Raw genomic sequence first — 15,647 nt, 5'->3', positions numbered from 1 at the left:
CTCCCCGTCCCGTCCGTGCGTCCGTCTCGTGCAAAAACAAATCCGCTGTGTAATCCACCTCCTCCTTTGCGGCTTTCCCCGAATCCCCGTCTTCTCCTTCTCCGTCCCCTCCCCAACACGCGTTCCCCAAATTCTCCCACCTGACCTACTAGAAATCCCCAAATCCGCGGCGGCGGCCTTCGAATTCGATCCCCCTCCCGAGTCGACACGATCTGATCGTCGGAGCCGGGGCACCAGCCACCATGTGGGCAGCGTCGTGCCTGGCGTCGTGCTGCGCGGCGTGCGCGTGCGAGGCGTGCCGGACGGCGGTCGGCAGCATCGGCCGCCGCTCCGCCCGCATCGCCTACTGCGGCCTCTTCGCGCTCTCCCTCTTCGCATCCTGGGCGCTCCGCGAGGTCGCCGCGCCCCTCCTCCAGTCGATCCCATGTGCGTGGCCCTGACCCGAATCCCCATCCCCCTCCGTTCGCTCGGTTCGATTTGTCGATTCAATTCGTCGAAACATTCATGGAGATTGCTCTCTGTTTCCGCAGGGATTAACCACTTCCACAAGACCCCCGACCGCGAGTGGTTCGAGACCGACGCGGTGCTCAGGGTCAGCCTCGGCAATTTCCTCTTCTTCACCATCCTCGCCGTCATCATGGCCGGGATAAAGGACCAGAAGGACCCCCGTGACAAGATCCACCACGGCGGATGGATGGTCAAGATCTTCTGCTGGGCCGTCATCGTCTTCCTCATGTTCTTCGTGCCCAATGGCGTCGTCAGCTTCTATGGTGAGCTAATGCCCTTCCCTTTTATTTGTCAGACCGTTTGATTCATATTGCGATCACAAATGAAAACCGTTTATCTGAACGCATAGTTGATGGAGACTTGACATATCACGATGACAATTGAGTGATGATGGCGTTAATCTTTTTGAGACAAACAATCCCTTCATGAAGACATTTTTGAGTTCTGTGAGTTTCATAAGGAGATTGCTGAGTTTGTTTGAAAAAATAATAATAAGGAGATTGCTGAGTCAGAATTTATGCAATTCTTGACTTGTAGACTTACTGGACTTGTAAATTGTATAAACCCAATTGGTAGTCAGCTGTTTTTATTTGTCAGAATTACACAACTCTAGACTTGTAGGCGCAATTCTAGAATTGAGTCAGAATTATTGTGAGCACCCGTCCGAGTAGCTGTTTAGCTGTTTTTATTTGTCAGGCTGTTTAATTCATGTTACAATGTCTAATGGCAATTGTTTGTTAGATTGCATAGTCGATAAGTTGTGAGCATATCACGATGACAACTGATTGGTTAATAGCGCTAATCTTTTTGAGGCACACGATCTCTTTGATCAAGATATTTTTGGAGAATCGGAAGGACATAGATTGCTGAGTCAGAACCATGGATGGTAGACCACTAGATCAGTATAGTTTTATGCAAAACAAAATGTTGATTTCGGATTTATATCTATAAACCTTCTGGATGCACCCAAATTCTAGTGCATGTATATGTGGGTCTTTGTGCAAATTCTGGCTGGTGCTCTATCAGGAAAGATGAGGTTTTAATCCAAACAACCCATTGGTATAGAAGTTTTGGAGCTGAATTCATTTCAGATGGAGATAGTTGAGTAAAAAACGAGATTATAGACTAGCTAATATAGTGATGTGCAGAACAAAAGATTTGGTTCAGGGTCATGTACACACTATCTAGAGACATTACTAGTTTTACAAACCCAATTGCTAGTGCTCGTGACCTCTTTTGGTGGAAATGGAAGATGTTCTTTAAGATTTCAGAACAGAACAATGTTTGGTATTAGTTGGTATTTGTGTGTGTGTGTGTTTTTTTGGGTGGGGTGGGGGGGGGGGGGGGGGGGGGGGGGGTGGCGGAGGATGCATTTGTTGAGTTTCCTGAACATTGAGTTACTACTCTGCTATTGTTGGTCATGCAGTTTGTTTGGTATCAATCATCTGTGTTACTTGTGTTTGGAATTCTTACTACAACTCTACTTTTGCAGAATCTATATCCAAGTTCGGATCTGGCCTGTTCCTTCTCGTTCAGGTTGTTCTGCTGTTGGATTTTGTGCACGGATGGAATGAGAACTGGGTGGCCAAGGATGAGCAGTTCTGGTTGGTTGCTTGCTGTTGTTGTTCCCATATTTGCTTGGGCGTCCATTGGCGTATTTTTCTATTATTTATACTCTTTTGTTGCTGCAGGTACATGGCTCTGTTGGCTGTCTCAGTTGTCTGTTACATTGCCACGTTCTCGTTCTCAGGTCTTCTATTTCACTGGTTCACTCCATCTGGACATGACTGCGGACTTAACCTGTTTTTCATTGTCTTCACATTGATTCTTGTTTTTGCGTTTGCTATTGTCGCCCTTCACCCAAAGGTACCATCCTGTAGCCTGTTTTTCTTCTTTTTACTGACTTTGCCTATGTTTATATTACTTGTTCAACTAGAAACTATCGCATGATAAGTTATACTGGATGTAATTGGGGCTTTGGACAGTATTATATTTGCAACTCTAGATGATTCTTGGGTTGGTTTGATTGTTTTAGATTTCATCTTGGTCATCATATTCATATGACCATGCTTTTCAAAAACTACTGCTATACATTTCCATTAAATGTAACTATCTTTTTTATGCTAAATAATGCTGAATTTTGAACATTCTGCTTTTCAGATCAATGGAAGCCTGTTGCCTGCATCGGTTATTGGTCTGTACTGTACATATCTGTGCTACAGTGGACTCTCCAGTGAGCCAAGGGATTATGAATGCAATGGGCTTCACAATCACTCGAAAGCTGTGTCAACTGGTAGCCTTACATTGGGACTCCTTACCACGGTCCTCTCTGTGGTCTATTCTGCTGTCCGTGCTGGCTCATCTGCAACTGTGCTCTCGCCACCGGACTCACCTCGTGGTTAGATTGCCTTCTCTGGCTAATGAGCTAATTTTGCAAATATTGTGTTTGCATTGTTAATTATGATGATTCCTTTTTCTTTAACCTTCAGGGACCGATAAGCCATTGCTTCCCTTCAGCAAGGCAGATGAACAAGAAGATAAGAAGGATGTACCGAGGCCGGTGACGTACTCCTACTCTTTCTTTCACCTCATCTTCTCCCTGGCCAGCATGTACTCGGCAATGCTCTTGACTGGCTGGTCAACTTCCGTTGGTGAGAGTGGAAAGCTTGTTGATGTTGGGTGGCCATCTGTCTGGGTCAGGATTGCAACCCAGTGGGCGACGGCGGTTCTGTTCATATGGTCGCTTGTTGCACCCATCCTCTTTCCCGACAGGGAATTCTAGATCAACCACGGCAAGCCTGGAGCATCGGTCGTTTGTACTGTGGTAGATAATCTATCCTGTCAAGTATATTGCTTTTGACACGTGCTCTGGGCATGGATGGCAAGAAGTCGGTGTTCGTCCACTGTTATCAAGTTTGTCTACTTAATAACATGTGACTTTAGGCATTGTGCCACTATCTGAACAGTGAATGTGTGCTGCTTGTATTGTGTATATATTGGAGTTGGGTTGCCTATCCTGGCTCCTGGGTTGAATTTGAAGCGTGTTGCATATCAATTGGTTGGTCAGAAACTCACGACTTGCTGATTGTGACCCTGCAAACTTGAAAATCCCGTGTGCACGGAAGGTGATGTTGATTATCTCTTGTGATTAAGTTTGTGACGCAGGAGTAATCAGCTGCTGCAATCATGCAAAAAATCCTGTATGCACGGAAGGTGATGTTGATTATCTCTAGTGATTGTGAGTTTGTGACGCAGGAGTAATCAGATGCTGTAATCATGCAAAACGTTACTACATACTCAAGGGTAAAGAGAACGCTTCCCGCCATTTTTTTTCTATATAAATACTCTAAACATACACAAACCATTATAAGGCACCTTAATTACAGTCTCCTGTGTGTCCTGATGAAGTTGGTGGTGATCAAAGAAACCAGCGCGTCACACGCATAGGACGCCGCGGCTAGCACGGCCGACGCCGCCAGCAAGACGGCCTTCCACTGCCTGGTCGCCGCCAGGACGGCAGCCGCCACGGCCGCCGCCGCGAGGACGGCGAACGCTTTTTTCAACGCGGTGTACTTCTTGACGGTTGCCCTGCAGCCCTTGCAGTGCACGACGTGGCGGAAGTACCTGTTGGTCGGGTTGGGCGCGTGCACCGTGCCGACGCCGCCCTTGGCCGGGAACGAGGCCGAGATCCCCGCGACGGCCCCCGCGGGCGCCTGCTCGACGACGGCAGGCACGAGCGGCGGCGACAGGGTGCTGTGGCCGAAGTAGTAGGGCATGCCGTGGCCCGCCCTGTCCATCCACTTCCTGTACTCGGCGACCCAGGTGTCGGAGGAGCGGAGGTTGAGGTAGAGCTCCCTGGTGGGCACCTTCTCCCGGAGGAGCACCTCGTTCTGCGACGACAGGAACCCCATGTCTTGCTCGAACACCTTGCACGCGTTCTGGTGGAAGTACCAGGTCGGGAGCACCTTGGCGAGCGGCGACCTGAGGGTGGATCCGAAGCGCACGAGGAGCATGGACTTCCCCTGCCCGGCGGGGCGGCAGAGGAAGTGCGCGGAGAAGCACTGCTCCGTGCCGTCCTTGTCGGTGTACTCGAGCGTGTTGGTGAGCACGCAGGGCGCCTCGAAGCGGAGCAGGTTGCGGAGGTGCGGCGTGCTGGTGCGGCCCCAGTAGCCCGCAAACCCGCGGGGCGTGCGCTCGGTGACGTCGAAGAAGAGCGGCTGCGCGTCCTCGCGCTTGGCCGTCCAGTTGGTGCGGTCGTGGGAGATGGGCACGTGCGCCGGGTCCATGAGGTTCTCCAGCAGGATGGAGTGGTCGTAGGGGAGCTCGTGCACCGTGGACTGGTCCGTGAACCCCGCCCGCGCATACGGCTCGAACCACGGCAGCTTCCCCTCGTCGGGAGGGTTGGCGTCCGACATCCACACCCACACCACGCCCTGCGAGTCGCGCACCTCGTAGTTGCGCGCGCACGCGCTCCGCGGGATCTTGGCGCCCTCGGGCAGCTGCAGTACAGTCCATCACATCATACATGAATCCATGATCCATGGAGTGCGTACGTACGTAGATGAGCTAGTGTTCGTTTGTTTCAGGATCGATCCATGGATTCGGAAAGGTGAGAGGGAGACCTGTGGTATGTTGACGCACTTGCCCTCGCCGTCGAACTGCCAACCATGGTAAAGGCACTCCAGCTTGCCGTCGACGATCTGCCCTTCCGACAGCTTCGCTAACCTGATCGATCCATAAGAAGCATTTTGGGAGTATTATTCATCTTCAGTTGCTGGTTTCAACCAACCCCATCGTTACATCCGTCGGTCGCAGAATCAGATTGATTTGTTTGCAAACAATTGAGCTGATGAGCTCGCTCCATGCATGCAAGAGAGGATCGGCCGGAGGATCTCACCTGTGAGGGCACCGGTCCTCGTGGCAGCGGAGCACGCCGTTGCCATCGCGCCAGAGCACAAGCTGGCGGTCGAAGACGGTGAGCGGGAGCGCCGCGTCGTCGGGCACCTCGTTGGACAGGTGCAGCGGGTACCACTCCTCCCTCCAGTCGTAACGCCCCGCCGCCGCCTCCTCCCCCTCCTCGTCCCCCTCCTTGGGCAGCAGCACCCCGGCCTCCTCCACCACCGCCGCCCGGCACCTCCTCCTCCTGCTGCCCCCAGCTCCCGCCCACCGTGCCGCCGCGGGGCTCTTGCGACGTGGAGCCACGGCAACGGCGGCCGCGGAGACGCGGAGGAGAGATGCCAGGGGCACTGTTGCGGTAGGGGGCGTCGTCATGTTTGGTCCCACTTGGCGCTTGGCTGGCGGAGAGCGCTCGATCTCTGCGGCCTCTCTGAGGCTGTGTTTAGTCGCAGGAATTTGGATTTTAGGCTACTGTAGTAGGTTCTAGTCGCGTGCAAGTGCAAGTGTGCAACGCACACGGCACACGGCTGACGACTCTGGCTGTAGCGTCCCGGTTCCACACCTCCACGGGCTCCACTTCCCGTCATGCCTCGTGTGTCACTCTCGTCCAAGTGTGACCAACTGGCCAGTTCACGCACAATCTGGACTGGAATTCCAATTTTAGGTATGTATCGCGAGATTTTTTGCACGAATTGACAAAGACTGGTCAACTTTCATAAGATCTCGTTTGGATCTATTCAAGGCTCTGTTCGGCTAAGCCGACTAATAAACCGGCTAAAGTTGTTTTACTGTGAGAAAAAAATAGTATAGATTAAGCAAAAAAAAAAAAGTCGACCGATAAGCTCAAACGAAAATACCATAGCTGCTCACTCCGTCCTAAAATAGAAGTGGTTCTCGCTTCCTGGGAAGTCGGTTTTTTAAAACTTTGACTAACTATATGTATAAAAATATTAATATTTATAATACATAATTAATATCATTAGATGGATCGTTGAATATATTTTTATAATAAATTTATTTAGATATATAAATGTTACACGTATTTTCTACAAACCTAATCAAAGTTGAGAAAGTTTAACCTGCACACATCCCATAACGACTTCTATCGTGGGACGGTGGGAGTATCTCCTTAAAATTAGCTAAGGTGGCCACCTAATAGACTATTAGGCCCCGTTTGCCACAACTCTACTTCACCAGTGAAGCCCTTATTTTTTACTTCAGCTCCATTAACAGCACCGTCGGTGGAGCTAGAGCCGTTTTATTAAACTATTTGTCAAAACAACTACACATGTAAAACTCCTTAAAACATGCTCTCACATAACCTAATTTAGGGCTCATCGGAACGAAAAAAAATCGGTGCAAATTGTATCCAACGTGCCTCCCTGCATACCTGCCATGGATGATTGCCACGTGTCCAGTCAACACGATCCAACCGCGCATGGTGGAGGCGGAAAAGCAGCGGGCGTAGGAGGCAATCGAAGCCGTATGTGGACATGCGATGAAATCTTCTAGGCGTGCGGTTGGATCGTGTTGACTGGACACGTGGCAACTATTCATGGCTTGTATGCAGGGAGGCACGGTGGATACAGTTTGCACCAATTTTTTTTTCCCATCGGGACGAGGTGAAGACGGGTGAAACCACTATTTTTGGCTCCACCCTCCACATATTCTTAGTGAAAGTACGATTTAAGGGGCTCTTTGGATAAAGCCGTTTTATTTTACCCCATTTGGCATAAAACGGCACCAAACAGCTTCAGGAGTCAATGGAGAAGCCGCGCCCAACGGGGTCTAAGCGTCAATTTGTTTTCAGGATCATGTGGGATGGGTTAGACCTGACCTAGTTTTTTGGGTTAGGTTGAACTCGTCTTGTGTTTGGTTGATATGGATAGATCTAATCCGGTTCCATATGTTTGGTTTAAATGCAAATGGACATGGGATGGAAGACTGATACATGCAGCCCGTCTAGCAGCCTATCGTCCTCTTCTTTCCTCCTACTGCTCGTCCAGCCCCACGACCCTCGTCCTTGACACCACGCCTTGCCCTCGCTCGCTCGTCCTCGACGCCGTCGAACCACGCAAGCGGCTCGCTAAGCCCCATGCTGCCGCGACGCCATGCTCCAACTCGTCGCGCTGCCTCTGCCTTCAGCGCATGCAAGATGTGGGTCAGATCTATCTGCTCGTTTTGGCCAAACGGGGCTAACCCGCATATAAGTGGAATATTCCACTCTGGGTTCAACCCATTCCACCCAATCCTATATCCAAACACTAGCAAAAGTGGATTCGGCCCAACCCAACCCATTTGGACCCTAAACCAAACACATGCTAAATGTTTGTTGTGCACCCAACTAACTAGTATCTCACTAGCTAGCTCAACTCCACTAATTGTCGTTGATCAATACTAGGGTATCCGAAGAGGAGGGGCTAATAACCATCAACATTGATTCATTCGAGCAGTCAAGAGCGCGACTATAGCTCCAACCGACCCCTAGGTGCGCTGGCTTCGCCTCGCCCGGCCTCTGGGGGAGGACTCCGCCTCGTCGACCCTAAGGCCGCGGGCTCCGCCTCGCCTGGCCTCGAGGCCTCGGGCTCTGCCCCGCCTGACCCTTTGGTCCGCGCTCCACCTCACCCGACCTCTAGGGGAAGACTCTGTCTCGCCCGACCCTGAGGCCGCGGGCTCCGCCTCGCCCGACCCTTGGGTCTACGCTCTGCCTTGCCCGACCTCTGGGGGAGGATTACGTCTCGCCCAACCCTGAGGTCATGGGCTCCGCCTCGCCCGACCCTTGGGTCTACGCTCTACCTCACCCAACCTCTGGGGGAAGACGCCGCCATGCCCGACCCCAAGGCCGCGGGCTCTGCCTCGCCCAACACTTGGGTCTATAGTTCATCTCGCCCGGCCTCTGGAGGACTCCGCCTCACCCGACCCCGAGGTCGCGGGCTCCGCTCGCCCGATGAAGACCCATATCGCCGTCAACCACTCCAGGTTCTAGCGAATGGGCCTAGGTCAAAGCTCTAACACCATGGAGGTGACCGGCACGCCCCAATGTAACACATGGCCGTGACAGGCCATATCTGGGGATTCACATCAGGAACAGCGTCAGGCGTACAGGTGTTGTTCTGCCTAACCCTCATATGGGGCGTCAGTTCATCACGACGTCTACGTATGGCGCCAGTGACGGACAGGACCGCGATGTGGAGCTGTCCCTATTGACGTCTACAGGGTCGGCGGGACCCACATGAAGGAAAAGAAGGCCCCGATGATCCTGGAGAACCTCTTCTCCTTCTCATTTTCCTCTTTTCCCTCGACTGCAACCCCTGCTTCTCCTTGGCCTATAAAAGGAAAAGCATAGCATCCCATGAAACGGGGTCGACTCCGATCGACTCGACTCTCGACTAGACTCGAATCGAACGCATCGCACTAGTTTGGGCTCGAACCCCGAACCAATTAGAACACACGAGCACATAGCCGGGAAGCGACCGAGCTCTCGGCACCCGCTCGCTCCTCTCACCAGAGACTTAGGACATGTCCCTCTCTCGGCCGTTTGTAACCCCTACTATGAATTTTTCAGTGCTAGTAACACGAGCAGTAGCAATGAACTGGATGTAGGGACATTTTGCCCAAACCAGTATAAACCTCGTGTCCTCTTAGCATAACATCCGAGCCAGAGGCGCAATATTAGAAATTTACTTGTTGACGGCAACTCAAAACACTGACACTAATAGATTGCAGGGATTTACTTTTATTCTTCCGCATATCTCATTCCATATCTCCTACCATTAGCAAGTAGAAAAGAGAGGGAATTATAGACTAAACCACCTATGCCACATTTTAGCTAGTTGATCCAAATATTAGCTATGAACTATTAGTCAGCTAGCTATTACTCCCTCAGTCCTGAATAACCACATATGAGTCAAACGGTCTGTTCGCTGGTTGGTTTCTGGGCTGGTTTGGGCTAGCTGGTGCTGGTTTATTGTGAGAGAAAAACACTATTGGCTGGCTGGTTTGGGCTGGCTGAAACCAACGAGCGAACATGCTGAAAGTTTTTTAAGTTTGACCAAATATATAAAAAGTACAAATATTTATCATGTGTAATAAGTATCATTAGGTTACTAGTGAATATTTTTTATAATAAACATATTAGGAGTTACAAAAGTTGATAATATTTCTTGTAAATTTAATCAAACTTAAAAAACTTTGATTCCGTGAAAAGTAAGATGTAAAGTTATGTTGAGACAAAGGAAGTAGCTGATAGTGGATATTGTCGACATACATGTCCACGTCAGGTGGAAACGAAATTTTGTGGATATTGTACTGCTGCAGCACAATTTAACGAGTAAGCTTTTGCGGTTTGAATGACATGACAAATATCATTAGACGCATGATGGATCCGTCGAACAAAGTCATGCTACTCCCGGCCCACAGCCCCGGCCCATCACTCCAGGCCATGATTAAACCCCGGCCCAGCCTCTCATCAAGTCATCATTGCTCTCCCCGGCAAAGTTTTTTTTTTAAATAAAATAAAATAAAAACAAAGCAATTCCGCTTTAGTAGCGGATTGCTGCAATCATGACGCCATCGTGGCTGCGCTAATCGCACTGCCGGTGATGGGTTTGGAATTTGGCTGACCCCCCATGATTTGCCCGAGGTGACAGAAAACGAACTCGCCAATCATCACCACCACCACCGGCACCGGGCGGGTCACCGGTGCCTTTGCTGATTGCTCCTATCGCCTACGGCAACGGGCGGGCCTACAGGTCGCCGTCCGTCCGTCCGCCCATCACGCTCGGCCTCGGCGGCGCTGCATCGGTTTTCTCTTCTCGTGACGTCCCCCGGTCCGGGCACGCGTCTCGAGCAAGCAGGGCTCGGAGGTTAGCAGTCAGCCAGTCAAGCAGCTGCATCCGGCATCTGGCTAGCCTCAGCTATTTTAAATCGGCTGAATAGCCATTTCAAATTCAAACATAAAAAAAAGACGCCAACAACCGTGACCATTCATAAACATTTCACTTCTAGTTCATACCTAACCGTTCATCAACCTTCATGGGTCCTTACATACAACCAACAAATGACAATCCATTTGTCCAATCCATACAACAAAAGAATACAACGTACACTAGGGTTAACAGATTAGACATATATGCAACATATACAAAAATTCTGGACTTCATGAAACCACTAACCAAACTGCATAGGGTGTAGGTTGGCCGAGGACGGGGGTTTCGTTTCGGCCATTTCTGGCGTGCAAGCGTTGGCTTCCTTGACAGCCAGGCGCCCACTCGCCGCGCAGCCGCGGTTAGTTGGCGCAACTGGGCGTCGGTGGGGCGACAGGTTCGTAGGCTCGTAGCCTACACGTCGTTTGAGCAGTGAGCAGTGATGTGTCTCCAGCTCCTGCTTGTTTAAACTGAGGTCGCAAAGGAACCTGGCGTGTTTCGTGCTTTCGACGAATTTTGCATGTTACCAACTTTTGACAGCCCCGGTTGGATCATGGCAGTCGCAGCAACGCAGCGTGCGCCGTGCGGTGCAGACGGATCCAACGTGTTGCTTCGTCAAGTACGGTATGGGTCAGGGCAAATAGTGCATGCGTCAAGTCGGGCGGTCAATCGCGAAATGATGGCGAAGATTATCTGTGGCCATTCAACAGGCCGTGCAGGCTTTGTCTAGCAGGGCTTATTCCTACTAGGCCTTGTTTAGTTTCCTTCAAAGTTCCAAGTTTTTTCACTCTCTCTCCATCACATCAATATTTAAACATTTGTATGGAGCATTAAATATAGGTAAAAAAAATAACTAATTGCACAGTTTAGTTGAAAATCACGAGATGAATCTTTTGAGCTTAATTGGTCCACGATTGGACAATATTTACCAAATAAGACGAAAGTGCTACTATTCATCGGGTTGAAATTTTCTTCAATCTAAACAAGGCTCTAGTACCTTAGAGAGCGTTTAAATTCAGGAATTAAAATCTACTATGTCACATCGGATATCACACGAGGACGTGGGATGTTTGGATAGTAATAATAAAATAAATTATAGAAGTCCTCAGTAATTCGTGAGACGAATTTATTAAGATTAATAATATATTATTAGCACATGTTTACTGTAGCACCATGTTGTCAAATCATGAACTAATTAGGCTTAAAAATTTTATCTTATAAATTAGTCATAATCTGTGTAATTAGTTATTTTTTAGTCTCTATTTAATTCTCCATACATGTGTTCAAACATTCGATGTGATAAGGAGTAAACTTTAAGGGAAGAAATTAAACAACGCCTTAGTTACAACTAGTTTTCGCGCCTAGCTGTGCGGAGGGCCACGATTTGGTTTTATTCGCTTTACAAGGGGCGCACATCAATAATCCATAGTATTAAAGTTAAGAGGGTGTTTGGGACTGCTCCATAAACTCTGTTCCACAAACTCTATCATGGAGTAGCTCTATAAAAATCTTGAGTTTGTGAAGCACCTCTTTAGGTGCTCTCACAACTCTACCATTTTTTCTAGAGTGCGTAGAATTGAAACTGTTTGGCTAAAAAAAATGAAGCGAAGTTGAAAAACACAGAGCAGAGCAGTCCCAAACACCTCTTAAAGATAGACCGGCGTGTATAGTGTAGGAGCATTTTATTGCTTGTCGAACACAAGTAAAAGGGAGCCTTGATTCCGCTTGCTGCTTAGGAGTATGTAACTGATCCAGCAGATTGTTAAGATTGATAGAGCTATAATGGCCACGACTAAAATAGTACGGACATCAAACACTGTTTTTTTTTTGTTAGTCATAGCCGTTGAATCATGATAAATTGAATACATTCATATTTTACCAACTACTATTATGATGTCTAACCTTCTAGAGCACTAGTACTTACAGATATAGGAGCCGAAGCCATGCATTTCCCATCAGTTGTTCAGCATGTTTGATTCATAGCCACATCAGTTGTTCAGCATGTTTGATTCATAGCCACATATTGTCAGGATATAACTTAGGCACGCCCTAGCATGGTGTTTGGTTCATGGCGACTTGTCAAACTTGTCTAACCATCTATCCATTCCTCATAAATTCATTTTTTTTATCAAACTTCACTAGAAATATGATGATCAATTTGCTCGCTACCCCTTTGGTGGCCGCCATACTTTATCTAAAGTTAGTTTAGGATCATTTCAACCTTCAGTCGTCCGGATCCTTGTTCGCTATGTCGCCTTTCTTGGCCGCTGCTTCTTCACCTTTTTCTTCCTTTGGCCCGCCGGCCTATCGTAGAAGGCGCTTGAGGTGCTCGCAGTGCTTGTAGAGGTGTTTGACGGGGTAAGCGTGGTTGGTTCACGGGCTCTCCATGAGCTCGTGGAAGTGGCCCGGAAGGTCCTGCTGGGGCTGTTTGCCCGTGTGATTAGCCGTGGCGACCAACGCGGAGTTGGCCGGTCGGCGACGATCTTTTCTGTTCTTTTCCCCCTCTGCGTGGAGGGGCCCTCGTCCTGATCTTGGCGCTTGGCCTTGCCTTTGCCTCGGCCTCCGTTGAAGCGATGCGGGAGCGGCGCTCGCTGGATGCGTTGGTCAAATGCCCTTGGTCCCGGGCCATCCGAGCTGGGACTCCAGTCGCTGCTGCTAGCGTCTCGGTTCGGCCCGAGCCGCTCATGTACAGGTGGTCGTTGCGGAGCGGTCATCAAGTCAAGAGAGGTGCACATGCGGCCTCTTGTGCCACGCTTGGCGGTTGTAGCGGTGAGCGGGTGGAGCGACTCATCTGCTGCATCCCTATTCCCCTAGTGGGGAGAGAGGCCGCGAGTCGGTGTCGCGATACAGAGCTCTCCGCCTATTGAACGGCGGCGGTCTCCACTAGTGCCTGGAGATTTCGGTGGATCGCCTGTTCCTGAGGGTCGTTCGGCTCGGAAAGACCACGCAGAAGCATTTCCACAGTGGCGATGTTCTGATTGGCCCGAGCGAACTATGGGGGATCGTTCCCCCTATCCATGGTGTTGCGCTGGACCCGATGGGCGCGACCCCGGGCGCCGCTCGCCGGTTTATGCGCACGGGGCATAGTGTGGTGCGCCGAGTGCGCTGGCGCAGTCGGTGGCTGGTGCAGCCACTGCTGTCGTAGTTCCTCACCGTGCTCCTGTGTGAGCTCAGGGGTCTCCGCACGAGGGTCCGAAGGGGTGTGAGTCTGCAGGGACTCCGTTACCACCGGTGGCTGTTTCGGAGTGTCCACCATAGCGCAATCCGAGGACAGACGGTGGCTAGGCGCCACGTCGCCGATGCTGGAGCCATCACTCTCAACATCGTCATCCAAGAGGTCGAAGAAACAGGTGGGAGCATAGCTCGCCATCCCCACAAATTCGAACGTGAGAGGGAGCGGCGCCAGCCTCCTTCGGAGCCCCCGGGCATATGCGTCCACGAGAGACACGAGGCCATAGGGGAACTGGTCATATGGCGGTCGCGGTGGGGACAACGGGGTCCCTCCAGATAATAGGTGGAAGATAGAGAATAACAAGTAAATAATAGTATGTACATTATTCACAGTGGGGTTTGAGCAGAGAGTTTGCTTGGAATGAAGCACAGATGCCTCGTCATTGAAGTCATCGTGCGTCCCGGAGCCGATGGAGGGCACCCCTCTGATGGGCACCGGAATGAGAGCCTCCTTGTGGAGGTGTAGTACGCCGAGCCGGTCGGCAACAAAGTCTAGGCTTCCGAAGAGGAAGGCCTAGGATGGCTTGAACACGGGTGAAACCCATATCCCAACAGGTGGGAGTGCGGGAAACTCCAGTGAGCCAAAGCGAGTCGTATCGCCTGAGCCCGCCATGGCGAAAGGTGGCAGAAAAGTGGGCCATCTGATGACCAAAAAAGTGTTGAACGTACAGTGTCTTCCCCATGGACGGCGCCAACTGTCGGTGCAGAAAGTGACGAACAAGTAAATATTTATAGTTTTACCGTACGTTGTGATCGGATGTGGCCTAGCACTCAATGACGCAGGGTTTATACTGGTTCAGGCAACATGCCCTATGTCTAGTTTGAGTCGGTCGATGACTTTATTCCTGAGTCTAGGTGCTCGAAGTTTGCAGTGGGGTTATAAACGAGAAGGAGAAGGACCGAGAGCGACGAGAGCTCTGCTATAAGCTAAGTGTTCGAGCGTGTGCTCATGGTTTGAACCTGGTGGTTCTGCTTTTGTGTGCTAGTGAACTTGATCGATCTAATGAATTTGAAATGACTTGAATGAACCTCTATGTTCGGAGAGAGCGCATCCCCTTTTATAGATAAAGAGGATGGCCTTACAAGTGAGAGGGAGAGAGTATGTATGCTTTTAAGCCTTGTTGCCTATGCTGGCGGGTACCAGATGATGGTAGGCGCCCACAATACTGTTGGATGTCAGATGCACATGGAAGGTTGCGTCGTCTTGTTCGGTTATGGCAGATGTCGGTACCTGCTATACTATTGATGCCCAGAGGCATGTGAGGAGTTTTACCATGTTCACTCGGTATGGTAAATGTCGGCGCCTACAACACTGTCGATGCCTAGAGGCATGTGGGGGGAGCTTTACCGTATGGGAGTTAACGGCGCCCACAATACTGTAGGGGAAAATGTCGGCGCCTACAACACTGTTGGGGCTCTATTGTGCTAGGGAGGTTGCAGAGTACTATTTTTGTAGGTGTATAGAGTATGGTCCCTAGTATCATGGTTTGACTTGTGCACCCTGCCTTGCTTTCTCCGTTCGTTCCCTGGTCCTTTTCGAGCGAGCGTCCCCGATCGGTTAGTCCTAGTCGGTTCTAATCATGCTAGTCGGAGAAGAGCCGTGAGCAGGGGTTTGACACATCCTCGATCGGAGTTGCGGGTCAGAGTCAAAAGTAGTGCTTTGGCCAGGCCTTTCGGTCAGAGAGGTCATCCAGAGGCAGGTTGGAGACAGAAGCGAGTGCTCTAGTCGAAGAGGTGGGCCAAAATCGGAAAGCAGGCACTGTTCCTCCTCGGCCAGGCCTTCTGGTCAGAGATTCAATTGCCCCTTTAGGCTGTCATTTAGGTACTTGGGCTAGCCCATAAGTTGTGCGTTTGTCTGCTTGGGCCAAACCTTTGTTGCGAGGCCGGTCCGTGAGGGACCCTAGGTTTATGAACCCGATACGCCCATACCTCCCTACACTATCTGCTTCCAACCTAGTAGTAGGCACCGTCCTAGCTAGTCAGCATCCGTCCCCCACCCATTTAGGTACGAGTGGCATGCACATAGGCTCCTATGATCCAATTCTCTTGACATACCAGTCCTTAGGGGATCAGACAGGATATCTTCCC

At 50.3% G+C, this 15,647-nt stretch overlaps 2 protein-coding genes across 2 annotated transcripts; one reads left to right on the top strand and one right to left on the bottom strand.

Moving 5' to 3' along the window:
- Positions 1-59: 59 nt before the first annotated feature.
- LOC136478257 (uncharacterized) lies at positions 60-3,540 on the top strand. The gene is made up of 6 exons (XM_066476623.1): positions 60-426; positions 531-770; positions 2,000-2,111; positions 2,199-2,373; positions 2,668-2,905; positions 2,997-3,540. Exons 1-6 carry the CDS (start codon positions 243-245, stop codon positions 3,287-3,289), a joined length of 1,242 nt encoding a protein of 413 aa, XP_066332720.1. The 5' UTR covers positions 60-242; the 3' UTR covers positions 3,290-3,540.
- Positions 3,541-3,811: 271 nt separating this feature from the next.
- LOC136478256 (protein TIC 55, chloroplastic-like) lies at positions 3,812-5,849 on the bottom strand. The gene is made up of 3 exons (XM_066476622.1): positions 5,405-5,849; positions 5,130-5,232; positions 3,812-5,006 (listed from the first exon to the last, which is right to left on the bottom strand). Exons 1-3 carry the CDS (start codon positions 5,776-5,778, stop codon positions 3,888-3,890), a joined length of 1,596 nt encoding a protein of 531 aa, XP_066332719.1. The 5' UTR covers positions 5,779-5,849; the 3' UTR covers positions 3,812-3,887.
- Between the last annotated feature and the right edge of the window lie 9,798 nt (positions 5,850-15,647).

Source organism: Miscanthus floridulus, chromosome 8 (genome assembly GCF_019320115.1).
Source record: "Miscanthus floridulus cultivar M001 chromosome 8, ASM1932011v1, whole genome shotgun sequence".
NCBI lineage: Eukaryota > Viridiplantae > Streptophyta > Magnoliopsida > Poales > Poaceae > Miscanthus > Miscanthus floridulus.
This window is presented reverse-complemented; position numbering and strand designations above follow the sequence as displayed.